Here is a 22,600-nt window from a genome sequence, read left to right as displayed (position 1 = left end):
AGATATGTACTTCTAGACCCATTGTGGGTGTGTCAAACTGTTATGGATCTTTTTTCAAAGTAGCAACCGTGTTAGTCTGTATCCGCAAAAAGAAAAGGAGTGCTTGTGGCACCTTAGAGACCAACAAATTTATTTGAGCATAAGCTTTCGTGAGTTACAGATCACTTCACAATGAAGTGATCTGTAACTCACGAAAGCTTATGCTCAAATTTGTTGGTCTCTAAGGTGCCACAAGTATTCCTTTCCTTGTTGTAGATCTTTCCTTTCCATTGTGTTCATAAATGGAAAGTAAGCCTGACTCTGAGAGAGCCTGTACTGGTGAAGATAATGCAAAAAGCTTATGTAGTGAAAAATAACCCGAATTATCACTTGTCTTTATATTTATCAGGTGAGATTAGATGTCCCACCATGATGTAGGGTGCAGGGGGGGGGGGTGTGTGCGCGCGCGCATGCGCCCATCAACTTCAGCTCTTGAGATATCCTTGGGCTGCTACACTGTTGCATCTTTCCACTTCAGCAGAGTGTAAGGTTGGAATGTTTATTTAAATGTTTTACATTCTGTATTCCAGAAGGGTTGGCATCTTAACTGCCTTCCTGCTGCTATCAATACTTAGGATTCCTATGTTGCTTCCTGGTGTGTGGGAGTCTCTTTGCCAAGCCACAGATGATTAATACAGATGTAGGTGTGAGATCCTTGTAAATTTTCAACGTTCTGGGCAACTGTTTGTGAGAGGGGGACAATGTAACTTGCGTGCTGTTCTGCCTGCTGATGTAGAAATACCCAACGTCTGCTCAGAGTGCCATAGCCTCTCTACACTTAGAAAGATGACGACCTTATGTATCATTACTCACACACTCTCAGAGCTGAGATCTTCAAAGTCCAATGCTATGTCACAGGTTCAGGCTAAGTTCATTTCTATGAGTAGCCTCCATATATCCATTGGATTAGCATAAGCAGGGACAAGGGCAATCAAAGGTCAAGAGAAGTTCAAAACAGCATAACCTTTTCTTGTTGGCCCTAATCCTGCAATGCTCGCCAAGCTTTTCTTCATCATCGTGTTTACTATACAGCTGTAAAACTTGAAGAACAAGGCCTGGCCTAATACAAGGGAAGCTGGAAATCTAGCAGTTTAAGAATAGATGGTATTGTTGCTTAAAACAGGAGAAATAATTGATTTATGTTATGGTACCCAATTAGGCTGTAAAATGAGAAACGCTTAAAGCAACCCTGTGGCTTAAAGGCAGCTCTTTGCTCTGATTTCTGTTCAGCAAATAGGAGGCACCGTAATAAAGGTCATGAGCTAAATTATTAATTCCTTTCATGCCACTTGGGCTTGTAAACAGCATATAATACAACAAAACAATTGGCACTGTTCACTTATTGGCCAGAGAAAAGGTCATGGGGTAAGTAGTTGGACTGGCAACAGCTGTTCATAATCAAACACATATTTTGTCCTTTTCGTCATCTTTTAGAGCAAACCGGTTTCAAAATTTTAACTGTCTATAAATCCATATCTTCTCTACTTCACCCCCTCTTAGCTAAGCTGTTCCTAAAAGTTAAACATGTTGCATGCAATGAATTACAGGAGAACAAAGGTGGGGAGGAAGAACCAGCAATCTTGTATATTTAGGAGCTTTCTGTTGAAAATGGAGTTTTGTGGGTTTTTTGTTAGCTTAGTATAAATGATACATGCTTAAAATCTAACACTCCTTGAGAAAGTGGAGTAAAATTTGTGCTTGTAAACAGCAGAGCATAATAAAACATTATTGAAATTAAAACTAAAAAAGCAATATCAGGAATTTGTTTTGCTCTGAACATCACTATGCTAATGGTACAAGAATAGAAATTTTGCTCTAAATGTTACATTTTAATTTTTGATATGTTGTACAGAAAACCTGCAGATTTTCTATGTATATAAGTTTGGCATATAGTCCACTTGCTGAGCAGGACTAATTTTTTTCACTGTTGGTTGTACTACTATTTGTAAAATATCTGCAGCAATGATGCGATTGCTGCACATCTTTAAATTCGTTAGATGGAACAAGGGTGCACACAGTACCTTAGCCTTAGTGTTCAAGAAAATCTACCACAAACCATGGTAACTTACAGATGGCCATCTGTTGACCCATTACTTGAGCCTTTTTTCAGAGTAGCAGCTGTGTTAGTCTGTATTCGCAAAAAGAAAAGGAGTACTTGTGGCACCTTAGAGACTAACAAATTTATTAGAGCATAAGCTTTCGTGAGCTACAGCTCACTTCATCAGATGCATCCGGTGAAGTGAGCTGTAGCTCACGAAAGCTTGTGCTCAAAAAAATTTTAGTCTCTAAGGTGCCACAAGTACTCCTTTTCTTTTAGCCTTTTTGAAAGCTAAAGGAGTTGTCCCCATGCCAATTTAAATATTAGTGTGCACTTACCCCTCCAACATCTTCAGCAAATTGTCACTTTTATACTTGTACTTAGGTTTTCATGTTACAATTCAGCAGTATATGAAGATACACAAACAACTGTAATAGGAGATGGTCTTAGATGGAACTCTTTCCAGTCATCTAACCATAAATCAATATGTATTAAATTAGTTTATAGGTAACAAGAAGGTAACGGTATGGTTAGTGCACTTTCAAAGGGCCAACACTGCAGTCACTGAGAGGACATGGGAACACACAAGATAGTTTATATTAAACTTACTTTTTTTCTATCTAGAAAACTTTGGAAAACTTGCATAACATGAGCATGTGATCATTGAGACTGAAAATGCAGTATCACCAAGCAGTGCTCCAAAAGATTGATGTCAAATGCCAGGAAGAATAAACTCGGATATAAATGAATACTCAGCAGATCTGGGCAATAAAATGTCTCTCCTGTCCCCCACTGGAGTGTAGCAGGATGCCTTTGAGAACCCTAAGTTCCCACTAATAGTCTTCATCTTAACATTTTTTTGTCCATGACTGCTGCTTCATATAGGGTATAAGCCAAACATTCTTGAGAAGTGAAGCTAGAGTTGAGTGGTAGTGTAACTACAGTGCTCTGCCCACAGTGCACATCTGCTGTTTCCTACAAGAATGGTCCGTTGTAAACGCTTAAATATTTGTTGCTGTAGTGTACCTCATTACTGTAGCATTTGGACATATTTCACATTACAAACAGATGTATAAACTCCCACCAGGAGCAGCAATACTGTCGGTTTTCAATAGTTTATTAGCCCCCTGGGGAATAAATTGGAAAAATAGGAAGATAAAATGCAGGAAAGACTTGGCCAAATACAGACCCTTGTATTGTGCTATGAAGGTATGCTGCCAGGAGTGAGTTCTATGGTTTAGGAATATAGTGTTGTATATTGCTACATTGTTTGTTTTTGGTCTTACGGATAGATATGGGACATAATCTACCAGCAAGAAAACTACTGATCTTGAGATTCTCCTGCTTGCTGGCTTTAGGAGATAATGGGATGTGAGGAAGAGACGAAATTCAAACGATAACCCTATTAAAAGCAGAGTCCCAAACCTATATATCCAGACCACAATGAAAAGGTAAAATATAGGAAGTATTACTGGGGGGCGGGAAGAAATATGATACAATGCCTGGGAATCCTGGACTTGCTTTTCAAAAACAAATCCCTGTTAGTGATTTCTAAAGTGAGAATAGAAGGCTTTATCTGATCTATGGTCATAACTGAACCTATTTCTGGTAGATGGGTCCTTCCCAGATGTAAACTTCTCCAAAGTTAGGACTCCTGTCTGGAGTTAAACCATCTCGAACCTTGGAGCCCCTTTCCTAGCATAGGGTAAGAAGTGAGTCTAGCTTCCTCTCCCAGCTGCATAATATTCTCTATATCTGTTACAAGCTCAGGGCTTCCTGGTACTGGAGGGAAACTACTTCTGGTTAAGCTGCTGATCAAATGTTGGGAGAGGGCCCCTGCATTATGCAGTGTTTTGAAGGGGATCTCTTTTCTGATAAGAATCCTTTTGAAGGGGCTCCATATCTTGTTTGGATCTCATCTTCTTGACCCTTTCTGCCATTTCTAGTACTGACCCATTTCAGAGGTTAATATGTAGAATTTAAAGCTGATGGAGCCTAGAGTTTAGGAATTCTTTGCAAACTGATGAAAACAGTTATTTTCAGAGACAGTTACAAATGCATGTTATCTGATTAGAGAAATGAATGCTTTAACAAGCAGGTCTGGAAACAATAGCACATGTTGGTATGGAAGATAAAATATTCCTTAAATAAAAATCCTAACTGGAGTGCTAGTGTCTCTTGGTACATTGGTGAGATATTAATAAAATGACATGAAGAAACACAGTAAAGCTAACTTTCTGCTGTACAATAAACATTTAAAAATACATGTTGACAAACTAAATACATGGTGTATTTGTGCTTGTATGTTTGTTGTTGGGAGAGTGGCATTGGCTGCTACAGTACTTTCAGTTGCGTAACTGTTTTCACCCAACCTATTTCCAGAGGCTTATGACTTGTTGAAATTTTCTAGTCTTGATCTCAGCCCAAAGGCAGGATTGGTGGTGTGGTGTGTGTAGTTTTTTTGTTTTGTTTTTGTTTTGGTGTCTTGATCTTTTTGTGTGTGCAAACTTTGAGTAAAACTGGTTCAGTTGTTTAAGTTATTAGTAAAGAGTGAAATAATTTCTCCATTTGAAAGAATTGTTGAGCTTCCTTTGACTACTTTTAGCCCAGCATTTTCTACTGCAGAAAGTTAAACTTGCCTTGAAATAGCCACAGTTGATTTTTCTGGCAACATTTGGTTTGCATATGATAAAGCTATGATCCTCTCACAGAATGTGTAGTAAGTCCATTTTGATACTTTCAGTAAGGTCAAAGAGTACATGCATGTGTGGCATACTGATGGGGTGAAATGGTTAGGATGGGCTGCTACATTTTGTAAGGTTCAAGATGGCTTTGTACAACTCAAGTTTTTAGAAGGGCAAACTAACTCCTAAGGAGTTCCAGCAGTTTTGACATTTCTCAGATTTTTGTGCAAGTCTTGTAATACTTACTGTTTTTTATTCAAACCCCAGTGCCTGAAGTCATGTGATGCTCCCTTTTCAAATGAAAGTGACTAAATTTCTAGATATTTAAATAGAGAAGCTTAAAAACATGAATTGGGCACAATTGAGCATTGCAGTGATGTCTGCTTGAGTCTGCATTCTGGGGTTAGTAGGGTAAGTGCAGTCTTCCTTCCAGCTATGTTAGTGGCTTCCCTCCAAAGTCTCTCAAAACCAAGCATATAAAAATCCCACAAATACATTATTTTTAATATAATTTTTAAGCCAATGTCATGACTTTTGGGATGTGACTGAAGATGAAAATTTAAGATTGCAATGCACTTTCACTGGTGGTAAACTATATATAGTTGAGATTATGGAATTTAGCTGCTTGTTGTAAATTGGCAACATTGCAGAGTAAAGGTACTTTTCATATCTTTATTTTTTAAAAAAAACTAAATCTAGAAAATTCCATCCAAAAAGCTACGTTTACGAGACTCTTCAGGTTGCATAAATAAGCATTCAAAAGTGAAATACCAAAGTTAATGTTACAATATTTTAAAATTTTTTATGCCCATGCATGCACATACAACATGGCAGCATACATGTGTGTAATGTCTCTCAATAATTTGGAGATCTGTCAATTTTAGGGGGATTTAGGGAGGAAAAAATTAATACTCAAATTTTTCTCAGATAGATATAACAAAATTGAAATTAGCCTTTATATGCAACTGTCTAATATGATGAAAAGGGGGGATGGACAGATGGACATATGAGTGTAAACATACATTTATTTAACTGTCAGAATTAAATATTGCAATTTCTATTTTAAAGAAATGCAAGTGCCTAAACATTTTTTTTTTTTCTTATTAGCTACAGATGTCGAACAGATGAGTTTTTCATCACCTGTGCTTCCCATGAACTCTGTGGGCAGTAAGTACCTTTCTTTCTCACAGGACCAGGTTGCATTTCTTTTTCATTGACAACTTTGTTTGTTTTGAGGTTGCCAGTGAATTGAAATAGTACTTCAGTGTAGAAGTTTTGAAGAGTAATGTAGTGTGTGTAAAAAAAAAAAAAAAAAAAAAAAAAAAAAAAAAAACACTTCACTTAAGGAGCATGGCATTCCACTTTCAGGAAGAATTCTTCTTTTCTTCCCCCCCTCCCCCCCTTCGACAAAAGTGCCCTTGACCTGATCTGTATTGAGTGTTGCCATCATAGCTATGTGCATGGATTTTTTTTTCCACTGATATAGCTATGATGGAAAAAACCTTAGTGTAGATTCACTTGATCTGGTACAACACTTCTATACCAATATAATAACTGCATCCACCCTGTAGAGTTTGCTGGCTTAACTAGCAGTACTCTTCCCATGTAGACGTGGTCTTATCTACAGACGTTCTCCTAGTCATGCAGACCAGGATTTTCAAAGGAGATAAAGGGAGCTGGTGCCCAGGCTTAAGTGTGAGTGGATTTGGGGCGTTTTTGAGAATCTTATCTTCAGGACTTTCAGAATCCAGTTACTTCACTAGTAATGGCTTATTTTTAGTCTCCATCTAGTGGTAATTAGTATATCTGAGGACTAAATGTAAGTAATCCACTAGGTGGCAATAAGTCCTTATCAGAGACGGGAGTTTATAGGTGTAAATTCTAAATATCTAATTCTAAACAGAGGCAGCAATTCAGTGCAGATTTCTCCTGCTTTAAGACAATGTATTTAACTTGTTGGAAATTCCCTGGGGCATTCTCAAAATAGGTAAACAACTGGCAGTTTATTTAGAAGAAGATGTTCAAATAAGTTTCAGGGGCAACCAAGTAAACCCAGAGGTTCAAAGTCCAGAAATGCTTTGTCTCCTTGACCTCATTGTGCTGAGGGATTGCACCTGCTTGCACCCTAGAAACCATTTAAATCTTTGAAGACGCTTTCACATAGTGATGTAGTTTTTGGAGAGTATTTTAGCTATAATTTTTGGTGGCTTGAGCATTTAACATGTGCTCCTACAGCCTGACTTTCAAAAGCATATGTGCAATTTCTTGCTTACTTGGTCTATATAATTAGTGGTTTCAGAGTAGCAGCCGTGTTAGTCTGTATTCGCAAAAAGAAAAGGAGTACTTGTGGCACCTTAGAGACTAACAAATTTATTAGAGCATAAGCTTTCGTGAGCTACAGCTCACTTCATCGGATGCATTTGGTGGAAAAAACAGAGGAGAGATTTTTACACACACACACACACACACACACACACACACACACACACACACACACACACACACACACACACACACACACACACACACACACAGAGAGAGAGAGAGAACATGAAACAATGGGTTTATCATACACACTGTAAGGAGAGTGATCACTTAAGATAAGCCATCACCCACAGCAAGGGGGGGAAAGGAGGTAAACCTTCCATGGTGACAAGCAGGTAGGCTAATTCCAGCAGTTAACAAGAATATCAGAGGAACAGTGGGGGGTGGGGTGGGGGGGAGAAATACCATGGGGAAATAGTTTTACTTTGTGTAATGACTCATCCATTCCCAGTCTCTATTCAAGCCTAAATTAATTGTATCCAGTTTGCAAATTAATTCCAATTCAGCAGTCTCTCGTTGGAGTCTGTTTTTGCTCTGATCCCACTGAGAGTTACCAAAAGAAACTACAGCATTTGCTCAAGAAACTCCCTGAAAAAGCACAAGAACAAATCCGCACAGACACACCCCTGGAGCCCCGACCTGGGGTATTCTATCTGCTACCCAAGATCCATAAACCTGGAAATCCTGGACGCCCCATCATCTCAGGCATTGGCACCCTGACAGCAGGATTGTCTGGCTATGTAGACTCCCTCCTCAGGCCCTTCGTTACCAGCACTCCCAGCTATCTTCGAGACACCACCGATTTCCTGAGGAAACTACAGTCCATTGGTGATCTTCCTAAAAACACCATCCTAGCCACTATGGATGTAGAAGCCTCTACACCAACATTCCACACAAAGATGGACTACAAGCCGTCAGGAACAGTATCCCCGATACTGTCACGGCTAACCTGGTGGCAGAACTTTGTGACTTTGTCCTGACCCATAACTATTTCACATTTGGTGACAATGTATACCTTCAAATCAGCGGCACTGCGATGGGTACCCGCATGGCCCCACAGTATGCCAACATTTTTATGGCTGACTTAGAACAACGCTTCCTCAGCTCTCGTCCCCTAATGCCCCTACTCTACTTGCGCTACATTGATGACATCCTCATCATCTGGACCCATGGAAAAGAAGCTCTTGAGGAATTCCACCATGATTTCAACAATTTCCATCCCACCATCAACCTCAGCCTGGACCAGTCCACACAAGAGATCCACTTCCTGGACACTACGGTGCTAATAAGCGATGGTCACATAAACACCACCCTATATCGGAAACCTACTGACCGCTATTCCTACCTACATGCCTCTAGCTTTCATCCAGATCATACCACTCGATCCATTGTCTACAGCCAAGCGCTACGATATAACCGCATTTGCTCCAACCCCTCAGACAGAGACAAACACCTACAAGATCTCTATCATGCATTCCTACAACTACAATACCCACCTGCTGAAGTGAAGAAACAGATTGACAGAGCCAGAAGAGTACCCAGAAGTCACCTACTACAGGACAGGCCCAACAAAGAAAACAGAACGCCACTAGCCATCACCTTCAGCCCCCAACTAAAACCTCTCCAACGCATCATCAAGGATCTACAACCTATCCTGAAGGATGAGCCATCGCTCTCTCAGATCTTGGGAGACAGACCAGTCCTTGCTTACAGACAGCCCCCCAATCTGAAGCAAATACTCACCAGCAACCACACACCACACAGCAGAACCACTAACCCAGGAACCTATCCTTGCAACAAAGCCCGTTGCCAACTCTGTCCACATATCTATTCAGGGGATACCATCATAGGGCCTAATCACATCAGCCACACTATCAGAGGCTCCTTCACCTGCGCATCTACCAATGTGATATATGCCATCATGTGCCAGCAATGCCCCTCTGCCATGTACATTGGCCAAACTGGACAGTCTCTACGTAAAAGAATGAATGGACACAAATCAGACGTCAAGAATTATAACATTCAAAAACCAGTTGGAGAACACTTCAATCTCTCTGGTCACTCGATCACAGACCTAAGAGTGGCTATACTTCAACAAAAAAGCTTCAAAAACAGACTCCAATGAGAGACTGCTGAATTGGAATTAATTTGCAAACTGGATACAATTAACTTAGGCTTGAATAGAGACTGGGAATGGATGAGTCATTACACAAAGTAAAACTATTTCCCCATGGTATTTCTCCCCCCCACCCCACCCCCCACTGTTCCTCTGATATTCTTGTTAACTGCTGGAATTAGCCTACCTGCTTGTCACCATGGAAGGTTTTCCTCCTTTTCCCCCCCCTGCTGTGGGTGATGGCTTATCTTAAGTGATCACTCTCCTTACAGTGTGTATGATAAACCCATTGTTTCATGTTCTCTGTGTGTGTGTATATAAATCTCTCCTCTGTTTTTTCCACCAAATGCATCCGATGAAGTGAGCTGTAGCTCACGAAAGCTTATGCTCTAATAAATTTGTTAGTCTCTAAGGTGCTACAAGTACTCCTTTTCTTTTTATATAATTAGTGATTGCCTGGACAAAAATCAGATTTTTGTGTGCAAGTGGTAAGGTCTGCATCTTGATTATTGTTTGCAAATACAAATTGACAGTTCTACACATGTAGTTGTAGTAACTGCATGTGCAAACTAGGTGCACAAACTGAATGTGCATATTTTTGAAAATCAGCTATGATTTAACAAAATAGTTTAACATTAAATCTTTATTGCCCAGCATTACTTAGATTTATAGGTGTCACATCTCCTTAAGGTACAAAGTGTATTAAGGTAAATGTTATTTTGTAGAATGTCCTTGCATCTGGATATATTTGTTGAATGCTCAAGGTAAGGCTGCCTAATAGCAAGAATTGAACTATGGCTTTCACATTTTTTGCATTGTGGTATTATGGCATGTGCTTGTCAACACTTGATAGTCACCTGTTTTTCCTAGTTGATGAAATGGAGAAGGCTTCCTACTTTGCTGCTTCTTTACCAAATCCTTTCAGGACTTTCAGAATTACATGAATGCAGAAGAAAACTCCAAGTTCCCAGATATTTGTTTATGTATCCAAAACCTTTATTTAAGGTCTACAGAGCGCCCGCTTTATCTTTGGCTTTTTGCAGCTTATTGTGCCAGTGGGCCATCATTTTGCTGTGACTCTCCTGGCTTATTAGGCATTTGCTTCAGATTTTTGTTTTTCTCAGTGTCACTGACTAAATTATTTTTACTAATGCATCTTTACAGTTGAGATAAACATGCTTTGTGTTGTGTTGGGATTGCACCTCTTCTGCTGTACCTCAGTGGACATACAGAACCTCCACTGTACACTGACCATAATTTCCTTATGGAAAGCACTAGCGTGTGTGCTGCCTTCATTTCATTGTAGGTCAATATTGCTTACAACATCTCTGACAATGTCTAAAGGGAACAGCTGTATTTTGAATGAAGATCCTCCAAATTTTCTATAGAAAGCTGTTCAAAATTGCACCAGGGCAAAAACTGTGTATCTAAAACCAGGAATCTTCTGTCGTTTGTTTTGACCTTCTTGAATTTTTAAATGTGAAAACATGCCTACTCTCCAGCTGAGACCTTGCAGGCTGCTTTTTGTAAAATCATGCTGAAGTATTTATACCAAGTTATAAATCCTTGAAAATAGGGTGTTTCATGGGAGCTGTACTGAGGTGGTGGTGCCAAAATGGAGGTGGTTACATTAAGTGAGCAGGGCTGGCCTTTCAATGTCTGAGGCTTGGAGAAAGAAGACCCTTTAAAACTCCAATTCTGCAGAATTCCATCTGTGCTTATCTTTACACCTGAGCAGTTCCATTCCTCAATGAGGATATTCATGTGTGTAAAATTAATCACATGCATTAGCTCTGACCCTGCAAAGAATTAAGATTCCAAATAGGGTTAGAAGCATTTGAAAAGAATTTGTGAAAACAATCCCAGCAGTACTTTCTAGTTTCCTGTACCCTTGGGACGTATTTTGCTTCAGAGAAATTCCAGCCAAAGGGAAATACAACAGTATGTGCCTTTAAAAAGAGCAGTGCCTTCCATTCCGCTGCCTGAGAAACAGGCCCTTTCAAGGATCTTAAACCTTTTAAAAGAAAACAGTGTGTGGTTTTTTGTGGGTGTGGTAGAGGAGTGTTTTGACTCATGTTTGAGATATGAAAGGACAAAATGGTCAGAATTCTTTTGTGGGGTGTGGAGGGGATTGTGAAAGTCTGCTCATCTGTGTTTAGACAAATGATTCTAGAAGATTGCAGGACCTTCAGGTTCAGTCAATTTAACAGATCACAGATAAGACAAGTGCTGCAGCCTTTACTAATGTGTTACCAAATGACTAGATTTCACCTAGTTCTAAGTAAACTAGCTATCCTAGATATAAAATTCTAGAAAAGTAAGCACAACAGGAACTCCAGTCCATTTCAGGATGGTTATTCATGTTCTAGGAAATAAAATGGTAATATGAACAACTACAAAGTATTATGCACTGTTTTCACTGGCTAATTGGTAAAGCCTTTGACCATGTGTCACTTTCCCAGAAAAGCCAGGCTGGGAGTGGCCACACCTGTGAACACCTAGCCATATCAGTCTGTCACCAGCAGCTGCAAGGTGATTTGAGACCTGCTGCTCAGATCAACAAGAAAACCAATACAAATAATTCCCTTTTTGGTTTTAATATTTGGCTGATTGGATTCTAAGAGTTACAGGGCTGTTACTTAGCCTTAGGAGCTTTGTGGCAAGCTTTGTGTAGACATACCTTCTAATAAGGTAGCTGGCTCCAGCTTTCTGGGCAGGTTTCTCTACTTGGAGCACCTCGGAAACAACCAGAGGAGTAGAGAGAGAAGCAGGCAGAAGGGTGCAAAAATGCCTAGGCTATGTGGGGGTCAGCTGCGTCCCTCGGTTTTATTGCTTTCTTCTGAACAGCCAGCTCTGGAGGGACAAAAGGGAGAGCCTTTCAGACAGTTAGTAGGTAGTAAGGGCCTTTTGGTCCATTATTTCTGAACGCTTTCCCACTCCCCTTTAAGGTGTGAGTCAACCCTTATGTGACTGTCTTGTTGACTGTGGTCATGTGGTTGCATATGTAACATTACCTTGCTCATTATGGTATTCAGTGGAACAACAGGTATGCTCCACGTGAAGGCTTCCCTTATCTTTCCCTTGAGCAGGGGCTTAGGAAACATCTATAAAGTTCAAGGAGCTCACTTAGAGATCATCTCAAGAGTGAACCTTTCAAATATTTATTTCTATAGCATAGCAGCTTGTGTGTTTTTCCCTTCAGATTTCTCTACAGTGATATCTCAGGACATAGAAGCCAATCTCCTTCTGTCTTGTGCAGTAGAGGGAGGGAACCCTGTAACGGCAGGATACACACAGTGTTGAAGGCCTGAGATTTAACCACCTTTATTAGCACAGAACCACTACCCCCTTGGAATTCCAGCCCATGCAGGGAACCATTTCATTCAAGTGTACTGGAAGAACAGACCTCCAACACAGTATCAATTGATCACGGTCAGAGTGCAATCACTTATATCTTAAGAGCTAACTTCATCCCTGATAAGCAAAGATGTACCTGTGAAAGTGTTGCAAGATATCAGTGGCCTTAATCAACAAGAAAAGGTACCAGATCCTCAACCATGCTATCGTCAAGTACACAGTCTACTGAGGACAGTTGCATCAGCCAGAATTACCATGCTTGGTGGTGTCACTCCAGGCATTGTGTAATGAAGTGCCCAGATCTGGTTCAGTCTTGTGAATTCACAAATCTCTGGGGCAGCCCCATGGGTGGTGCCAGGTGGGGTCAGGGCATGCACCCCTTTGCTCCTTGATAGAGAGCTTGAGAGCACAGTGTGCTCAGATATTTTTGTCCATTCTGGAGACAGGGCTGAAGCACACAATGCTGTTTTTAAATGTAATGAGCAACTGAAGGAAGACCAGATCTCTGTGAGATTGACTTTTCTCATAGTCAAACCACTTTATCCTCAGGATCTGGTGCTGACGGCACATATGGAATGCCTCTAGCCACTCCAAGTCTGACTGTAAGAGGTTTTAGGTTTTTGACCCATATAGCAATAAAAGTACTGTAGTATGCAGGTTTGATAGACCCTGAACTTTGTCTCAGCACAAACATGTTCTTGCATCCATTAGCAAACCTTGGACTTCATGTAGAAGGATTCTCCAAGGATTCTGAAGCTTGGTCTTCTGCCATGAGATGTTCAACCCCATGGTATAGGCAGTGTCTTGGAGGGTGAGCCTTAAATTCTGTGAAACCATACTATGGGTGTCTAATATTCTCTCTTCCTGGACGAAGGACAGAAGGGGAGGGGGAATACTCTGTATTCTCAAGCATTAAAAATAAGTAGGTAATAAGCGTTGTAGCAGGTGGTTAAGCAGGCAAAGGATAGTGCAGTGTATATCCCAAGTTCTTCAAGTGGAGGTTCAGGCTGTGTCTTGTTCATCTGTCATCACTCCCTCCCTCCCTCCGAGAGGAGGACCTATTTTCAGCAAAAGTCTTTTCCCAATGCAGTTTAATAGGCGGTAGCTACAGCCTGTTCTCCCATGGCCAAAAGAATGACTGGCTTTTTTCTCAAAAAGAAAAGTACTTGTGGCACCTTAGAGACTAACAAATTTATTTGAGCATCCGATGAAGTGAGCTGTAGCTCACGAAAGCTTATGCTCAAATTTTAGTCTCTAAGGTGCCACAAGTACTCCTTTTCTTTTTGCGAATACAGACTAACACGGCTGCTACTTTGAAACCTGGCTTTTTTCTGTTCATAATGTTCTCCAGGACAATTAAATAAAAAGTAAACAGCAGAAATGATCTGGAGTGTCCCTGCATTGTCCAGAGATCCTGGTTCTCTTGTATCCAATTCAGGAGGCAACCACTAGTAAGTTAGACCTAGCCCACAAGAAAGCTTTGTTCTCGGGTCAAATTCCCCATGCAAACCCAGAGTAATTAATCTAGCTACAGGATATTTAAGAGGTATCAATTTAAATAGGATATTCAGCTGTTTGTATCATCTTCATTCCTGAGAAAGTATTCTATAAACAGCATCTTCAAGGGCCAGGTCTGTAAATGAGGCAGAGTGCTAAGTCATTGGTATGGATGAATCTAATCAAGACAGGGAATATGTCTTGTTTGGAGTTCTTATAATAAAGTCTTGGTATGGGCCAAAACCTCAGATGCTCTAAAATCAAAGTGATAGACATTTCTTGCTCACTAGAGATGGCAGGAGTGTTGTCTTAACCAGACATACTATTTCCTAGAGCTCCCTTGCTTTTCAACGCTACACCAATGAGATCTTCATCTTGGGACCTAAATCTTGTATTAAATGCCCTGTCTAAAGCATCCTTTTGATTTCTGGTAAAAAATGCACTTAGATTTTTTTTATTGTTAAATGTTGTCATCCTAGTTTCAATATCTTTGGCAGAGTGTTTTTGGAGGTTAAGATCTTATTGTGGAACAGCAGTCCCACAACTCTCATGATAGCAAAGTTGTGCTAGGATTTGACACAGTCTTGATTCCCCAAACAAACCTAATTACAAGAAATTTTTTCTTCTATACTTTTCTGCCCACATGCAAAAGACCATTAAAATAAATTAAATCCTAATCCGTGGAACAATAATAAAAAAAACTGTCCCACCTATGCTATATTCTTGCTGTCGAACTCCAAAAATCAACATTTTAATGCTAAGTACCCAATTCAGAAAAATCTCTAGCTCTGTTGGCCTGCAACATCTATCATAAGTAAAGGTAGAAACTGCATTCCCCTTGAACATTTGTGCTCATTCATTCAGAGCCTTGGAAGCCTCCTGGCCTGAATGATCATTTAAAACATAGAGATGTATCGGGTGGCCAAATGGTCATGTTTACATACCTTCAGGAAGTTTTAAAAATTAAGGGTATAGTCCCTGCTGTTGGAGAGAGGGCTCTGCATCCTATGCTTACTCAGTACATTGATACATGTTTTTAAAAAGTCTAGCCCATTGATCTTTTGTTTCTCGCCCTGGTGACATGCTTCTGTTTGACATCCCATTGTGATGGATCTGTAAAATAGGGAATTTTAACTGAAAATTTCCTTTCTTCTGGCAGGAAGTCTGCTGATCCAAGATACCTGGCACAAAGATTATAGTTCTGAGGAAGGCTTAAACTGTTAGTCTCCTCAATCTACTGTCCAGACACTAATCTATATATATAAATAAAATGTAGTTCATTGGGATGAAATTTTGAACTTCCTCTGCAGTTGGAAGTGATTGAGTTTGTTCGTTACCAGACCGACAGCTCTGTTAGGTGACAATTGGGGGAGTATCTTGCTGTGAAGAGCCCTTAGCTGCTGGAGTTCATAGTACATTCACCAGCAATTCCATGGAGTCTCATTGGGATGGAGAAAGTCACTGCAACTCAGTTTATGGGAGAGAAAATACATTTTTGGGGAGTGGTGCTACAAAACATTTGTTACTACAAGCAGCCACTTGTATTCTTGTCTGGAACCCTAATATCATTTTTGTAGGGCTTTTATAAATGGGTTTTAATTATTAAAAACCAAAACTGTTGGATTTTTCTCATTACTGCATCTCCTAAACCCAAAAACCTGTTGCTGTTCACTTGTCATGAAGCGGAGTCTTGTCATAGAATCATAGAATATCAGGGTTGGAAGGGACCCCAGAAGGTCATCTAGTCCAACCCCCTGCTCAAAGCAGGACCAAGTCCCAGTTAAATCATCCCAGCCAGGGCTTTGTCAAGCCTGACCTTAAAAACCTCTAAGGAAGGAGATTCTACCACCTCCCTAGGTAACGCATTCCAGTGTTTCACCACCCTCTTAGTGAAAAAGTTTTTCCTAATATCCAATCTAAACCTCCCCCATTGCAACTTGAGACCATTACTCCTCGTTCTGTCATCTGCTACCATTGAGAACAGTCTAGAGCCATCCTCTTTGAAACCCCCTTTCAGGTAGTTGAAAGCAGCTATCAAATCCCCCCTCATTCTTCTCTTCTGCAGACTAAACAATCCCAGCTCCCTCAGCCTCTCCTCATAAGTCATGTGCTCTAGACCCCTAATCATTTTCGTTGCCCTTCGTTGTACTCTTTCCAATTTATCCACATCCTTCCTGTAGTGTGGGGCCCAAAACTGGACACAGTACTCCAGATGAGGCCTCACCAGTGTCGAATAGAGGGGAACGATCACGTCCCTCGATCTGCTCGCTATGCCCCTACTTATACATCCCAAAATGCCATTGGCCTTCTTGGCAACAAGGGCACACTGCTGACTCATATCCAGCTTCTCGTCCACTGTCACCCCTAGGTCCTTTTCCGCAGAACTGCTGCCGAGCCATTCGGTCCCTAGTCTGTAGCGGTGCATTGGATTCTTCCATCCTAAGTGCAGGACCCTGCACTTATCCTTATTGAACCTCATTAGATTTCTTTTGGCCCAATCCTCCAATTTGTCTAGGTCCTTCTGTATCCTATCCCTCCCCTCCAGCGTATCTACCACTCCTCCCAGTTTAGTATCATCCGCAAATTTGCTGAGAGTGCAATCCACACCATCCTCCAGATCATTTATGAAGATATTGAACAAAACGGGCCCCAGGACCGACCCCTGGGGCACTCCACTTGACACCGGCTGCCAACTAGACATGGAGCCATTGATCACTACCCGTTGAGCCCGACAATCTAGCCAGCTTTCTACCCACCTTATAGTGCATTCATCCAGCCCATACTTCCTTAACTTGCTGACAAGAATGCTGTGGGAGACCGTGTCAAAAGCTTTGCTAAAGTCAAGAAACAATACATCCACTGCTTTCCCTTCATCCACAGAACCAGTAATCTCATCATAAAAGGCGATTAGATTAGTCAGGCATGACCTTCCCTTGGTGAATCCATGCTGACTGTTCCTGATCACTTTCCTCTCCTCTAAGTGCTTCAGGATTGATTCTTTGAGGACCTGCTCCATGATTTTTCCAGGGACTGAGGTGAGGCTGACCGGCCTGTAGTTCCCAGGATCCTCCTTCTTCCCTTTTTTAAAGATGGGCACTACATTAGCCTTTTTCCAGTCATCCGGGACTTCCCCCGTTCGCCACGAGTTTTCAAAGATAATGGCCAAGGGCTCTGCAATCACAGCCGCCAATTCCTTCAGCACTCTCGGATGCAATTCGTCCGGCCCCATGGACTTGTGCACGTCCAGCTTTTCTAAATAGTCCCTAACCACCTCTATCTCTACAGAGGGCTGGCCATCTCTTCCCCATTTTGTGATGCCCAGCACAGCAGTCTGGGAGCTGACCTTGTTAGTGAAAACAGAGGCAAAAAAAGCATTGAGTACATTAGCTTTTTCCACATCCTCTGTCACTAGCTTGCCTCCCTCATTCAGTAAGGGGCCCACACTTTCCTTGGCTTTCTTCTTGTTGCCAACATACCTGAAGAAACCCTTCTTGTTACTCTTGACATCTCTTGCTAGCTGCAGCTCCAGGTGCGATTTGGCCCTCCTGATATCTTTCCTACATGCCCGAGCAATATTTTTATACTCTTCCCTGGTCATATGTCCAACCTTCCACTTCTTGTAAGCTTCTTTTTTATGTTTAAGATCCGCTAGGATTTCACCATTAAGCCAAGCTGGTCGCCTGCCATATTTACTATTCTTTCGACTCATCGGGATGGTTTGTCCCTGTAACCTCAACAGGGATTCCTTGAAATACAGCCAGCTCTCCTGGACTCCCTTCCCTTTCATGTTAGTCCCCCAGGGGATCCTGGCCATCTGTTCCCTGAGGGAGTCAAAGTCTGCTTTCCTGAAGTCCAGGGTCCGTATCCTGCTGCTTACCTTTCTTCCCTGCGTCAGGATCCTGAACTCAACCAACTCATGGTCACTGCCTCCCAGATTCCCATCCACTTTTGCTTCCCCCACTAATTCTACCCGGTTTGTGAGCAGCAGGTCAAGAAAAGCGCTCCCCCTAGTTGGCTCCCCTAGCACTTGCACCAGGAAATTGTCCCCTACGCTTTCCAAAAACTTCCTGGATTGTCTATGCACCGCTGTATTGCTCTCCCAGCAGATATCAGGAAAATTAAAGTCACCCATGAGAATCAGGGCATGCGATCTAGTAGCTTCCGTGAGTTGCCGGAAGAAAGCCTCATCCACCTCATCCCCCTGGTCCGGTGGTCTATAGCAGACTCCCACCATGACATCACTCTTGTTGCACACACTTCTAAACTTAATCCAGAGACACTCAGGTTTTTCCACAGTTTCGTACCGGAGCTCTGAGCAGTCATACTGCTCCCTTACATACAGTGCTACTCCCCCACCTTTTCTGCCCTGCCTGTCCTTCCTGAACAGTTTATAACCATCCATGACTGTACTCCAGTCATGTGAGTTATCCCACCAAGTCTCTGTTATTCCAATCACGTCATAATTCCTTGACATCACCAGGACCTCCAGTTCTCCCTGCTTGTTTCCAAGGCTTTGTGCATTTGTATATAAGCACTTGAGATAACCTGTTGATCGCCCCTCATTCCCAGTATGAGGCAGGAGCCCTCCCCTCACAGACCTTCCTGCCTGTGCTTCCTCCCGGTATCCCGCTTTCCCACTTACCTCAGGGCTTTGGTCTCCTTCCCCCAGTGAACCTAGTTTAAAGCCCTCCTCACTAGGTTAGCCAGCCTGCTGGCAAAGATGTTCTTCCCTCTCTTCGTAAGATGGAGCCCGTCTCTGCCCAGCACTCCTCCTTCATGGAACACCATCCCATGGTCAAAGAATCCAAAGCCTTCTCTCCGACACCACCTGCGTAGCCATTCGTTGACCTCCACGATTCGACGGTCCCTACCCAGGCCTTTTCCTTCCACGGGGAGGATGGACAAGAACACCACTTGCGCCTCCAACTCCTTTATCCTTCTTCCCAGAGCCACGTAGTCCGCAGTGATCCGCTCAAGGTCATTCTTGGCAGTATCATTGGTGCCCATGTGTCTTGAGTCTGTCTGGCATTCTTTTTTGGTGCAGTAGATGAAAACCTCTCAACACTTTTTTAGATGTGAAATTCATAGGTAACATTTCAAAACCAGCTCTGATGTGTGGAAAAATATTCTAGTGTCATTTAACACTAAAAAGTTAATCAATTTACCATTCTTACACTTCACTTTATTGTCAATAATATGCTATACACAGGTCTCATTTCTCTTCAAAAACACCTTTCTTAATGCACAGCAGCATACATATAGTGCAAGATGTACAGTATTTTAATGCTAGGTTTCAGAGTAGCAGCCGTGTTAGTCTGTATTCGCAAAAAGAAAGGGAGTACTTGTGGCATCTTAGAGACTAACAAATTTATTAGAGCATAAGCTTTCATGAGCTACAGCTCACTTCATCGGATGCATTTGGTGGAAAAAACAGAGGGGAGATTGATATACACCTGTTTTTTCCACCAAATGCATCCGATGAAGTGAGCTGTAGCTCACGAAAGCTTGTGCTCTAATAAATTTTAGTCTCTAAGGTGCCACAAGTACTCCTTTCTCTTTTTACTTTAATGCTGTGTGTGTCAGTGAGAAAGCCAGACCTATACAGAACTGTATGAGCAACCGCTTATTTTGGTCATATCCCATACTTTGTGTTTCATATGTATGGTGTGGGGTATTCCCCTCGTAATTCTCTTGAAGCAGCATGTTGCTTGAAGATAGCTGATTGGGAGAACTGCTTCAGTTCAGTCTACTTGTGAAAAGGATCCTGAGAGAAGTCTGCCTTCGTGTGCAGGCTGAAGACTGGAATCTGGCATGTTGAGGGCTGAAGGATTCTATTTACACTGCATCAAAAAGTATGAAAGGAGCCTCTTGCTTTCAGTGTTGCATGAGAATTTGTCTGAAGGGTTTTAAACAAAATAGTTCATACTTTCAAATAAACTTACCTATGTTCAGTTATGGGGCCTGCGCTCTGCAAGGGTTACAATGGCTCCTTTCATTGAAAAATTGGTGGTGTTTATAAACATTAAACCTTACAACCTCCTTGGCAGATAGTTGGTAAATTTCATGCAGAAACACAGATGGAGCTTAAGTGACTTACCTTGAGGATCCTCAGTGAGCCAGTGGCAGAACCGGGAGTCCTGATCCATCCTGTGCTGCTACCACTAGACACAGCTTTAAAAATACAGTAATCCAAACTGTAGCCCTTATTGAACAGAAAATATAAGCCATCTTTTCTTGGCACAAAATTCACTTGCATGAATTTGCAGTCTCTTAGATATCTGGTCCGCAGTTTGCATTCATTGATCAGTGAGTTGATACAAACTAAAACCCACCGACAGCAATGAATGTTGATTGCAGCCATTAGATGCTTAAGCTGTGCAGTAGTATTTCTTCGGATACAGTCCAGTCCCCCCTCCATTCTTGCATGGAGTAACTCATAAAACATCAACACTGTCTCAGCTTGTATTTAGCTCAGACACTGGTTACCATCCCAAGACCTGAAGAGGAGCTCTGTGAAGCTTAAAAGCTTGTCCCTTCCACCAAAAGATGTTGGTCCAATAAAAGATATAACTTCACTTACCTTGTCTCTTCAGTCGTCCAGGACATGCACTTTATTCCAATAAAGGTCTTATTACTTTGGTACAATGTGTAAAGTACACATAGATGGAGAAAATAGAAGGACAATTAACTAGTTCTAAAGTCTATTCAAAATGGAGTAATTTATCCTTGTGTGGATAATAAAAAATAAAAAAAAAATTCATTTTGCACAACCATTTTATTTTTGTGCCACAGATTGTTCAGGCATCTACTTACCTGCATTGTCTTTGAATTCTCCTAAGGCTTGAAAATTAGATAAATTCTCTTAATGTTTGCTTTGTTGCATTTAAGAACATAGGGTGGAACTTTAAAATATACCTGAATAATTCAGATGCCTAAATCCTGTTGACTTTAAGTGAGATGTGCTCATAAGGAATTTAAAGGTGGATTTTTTTTTTTAAATCCCACCCATTGTGTCTCCACTTTTTGGCTACTAAAAAATCTTGGATGATCGCAGCTGCATTTATATATGCCAACTACTCTCTAAGTTCAGTTTATCCTTTCAGTCTAGCCATTTCAGGAAGCCAGCTTCTGGCCAGGTAAAGATTCTTATAGGACTGATCTGTACAATAAATGCTTGCTAGTAAAGCTATTTTGCAAACTGTCCTGATGCAGATACACCTTATCCTTGCAAAAGTGCTTCTGTTGGTTATTCCAGTTCCCCAAAGCTACAATGGCAAAAGCACTTCTTTTGCTGATATAACTGTCTACACTAGGGCTTTTGCAAATATAGAAATATAAAAAAATTCACACCCCATCTGACACTAATACACTGGCAAAAGCTTTGTGTGTAGATCTGACCTTAATTGACAGCTATAGGTCAGTGGACCCTTTTTTTTAAACAAAAGAAAGGGGAATGGCTAATATGCTTTTGGAAAAGGGTCTGACAATGATGCTTAATTTAATCATGGAAGTATTGTGATGTATACTTGAGAAAGGCACACAATGCTTTTGATGAAAAATTTGCTCTTCTGTCGTCTTTACCAGAAGTTTGGAGTAAAACATTTTTTCTGAGACTTCATACCTTAAAGGTGTAAAAATAATGGATCTGTCTTGTCACCATAATAGCCTAAAACTTCTTTGGTGCCAAGAATAAGTGTTCGTTTTTTTGTGGGGATGCTGCATAGCCGCAAAGACAAACATCCTCCAGAATTTGCTCCACAATTTCTAGTCTGTTTCAGTTTTAAAACAGTTTTTCTTTAAAAAGGGGGGGAGGGGCAGTAAAAGATTTTAGTTTAATTTTTTAGATCTTCAGTTGCAAAGTTCTGTAAGGCACTGCCTGCAATGCTAGACAGAGTGCATTAATGTTAAATTTGTTAGGTTAAAAACTAGATTTATACCAAAGTAATCTCTTTATTGGCTTCCATAATTCTTGCAAAAATAACTTTCCCTCCCACCCAGCCACCCACCCTCTCCATCTCTTATTTTAAAGCATTTTGTGGGTACAGTGCTATATATGACATTCCAATCAGGGTGGACAGGGTGCCCTGCGTCTGGTTATGTTAGCTGAGATGACTTTATGTTTAACTATCCCATGAAAGGAGCTGAACTTTTTTCCCTATACAGTTGTCCTGTCACAGGACAAGATGAAGGGACAGCTGGGTTTAGTAATATGGAATTCAGTATTCTTGGTTAATAGTCCCGGTGAGCAGTTGGTAAGGATTAGGGGAAGCAGGTTCATGAGCAAATTAAATGACATTCCAAAGCTTTTCCAGCGAAGCTCAAATTGCCAGCCGAAATGGGAAGTAGGTTTCCATTCTGAACTAGTTTGCTTCACATTTCTTTTAGCACAACATTCTCAAATTTCGTTTCCAAATTTTACTGGTCAGTTGTAGACATGTTGTTGCTTCTGTATAGCTGTGTGCAAAGCTTCCCATTGCTTTCGCTCAGACTTTCTTTGGTTGAGATCCTGCTTAATGTGTTTAAAAAAAAAAAAAAAAACACAAA

At 41.2% G+C, this 22,600-nt stretch overlaps 1 protein-coding gene across 4 annotated transcripts in view; it reads left to right on the top strand.

Annotated features, from left to right (window-relative positions):
* NR6A1 (nuclear receptor subfamily 6 group A member 1) overlaps positions 1 to 22,600 on the top strand; it is a 197,615-nt gene that overhangs the window by 36,492 nt on the left and 138,523 nt on the right. For all 4 annotated transcript variants that reach the window (XM_038375034.2, XM_038375030.2, XM_038375029.2 and 1 more), the window contains exon 3: positions 5,869 to 5,928. In XM_038375034.2, the coding sequence (XP_038230962.1) occupies positions 5,869 to 5,928 (60 nt within the window). The remainder of the gene's footprint in view (positions 1 to 5,868; positions 5,929 to 22,600) is intronic.

This window comes from Dermochelys coriacea, chromosome 16 (assembly GCF_009764565.3).
Source record: "Dermochelys coriacea isolate rDerCor1 chromosome 16, rDerCor1.pri.v4, whole genome shotgun sequence".
Lineage (NCBI taxonomy): Eukaryota > Metazoa > Chordata > Testudines > Dermochelyidae > Dermochelys > Dermochelys coriacea.
This window is presented reverse-complemented; position numbering and strand designations above follow the sequence as displayed.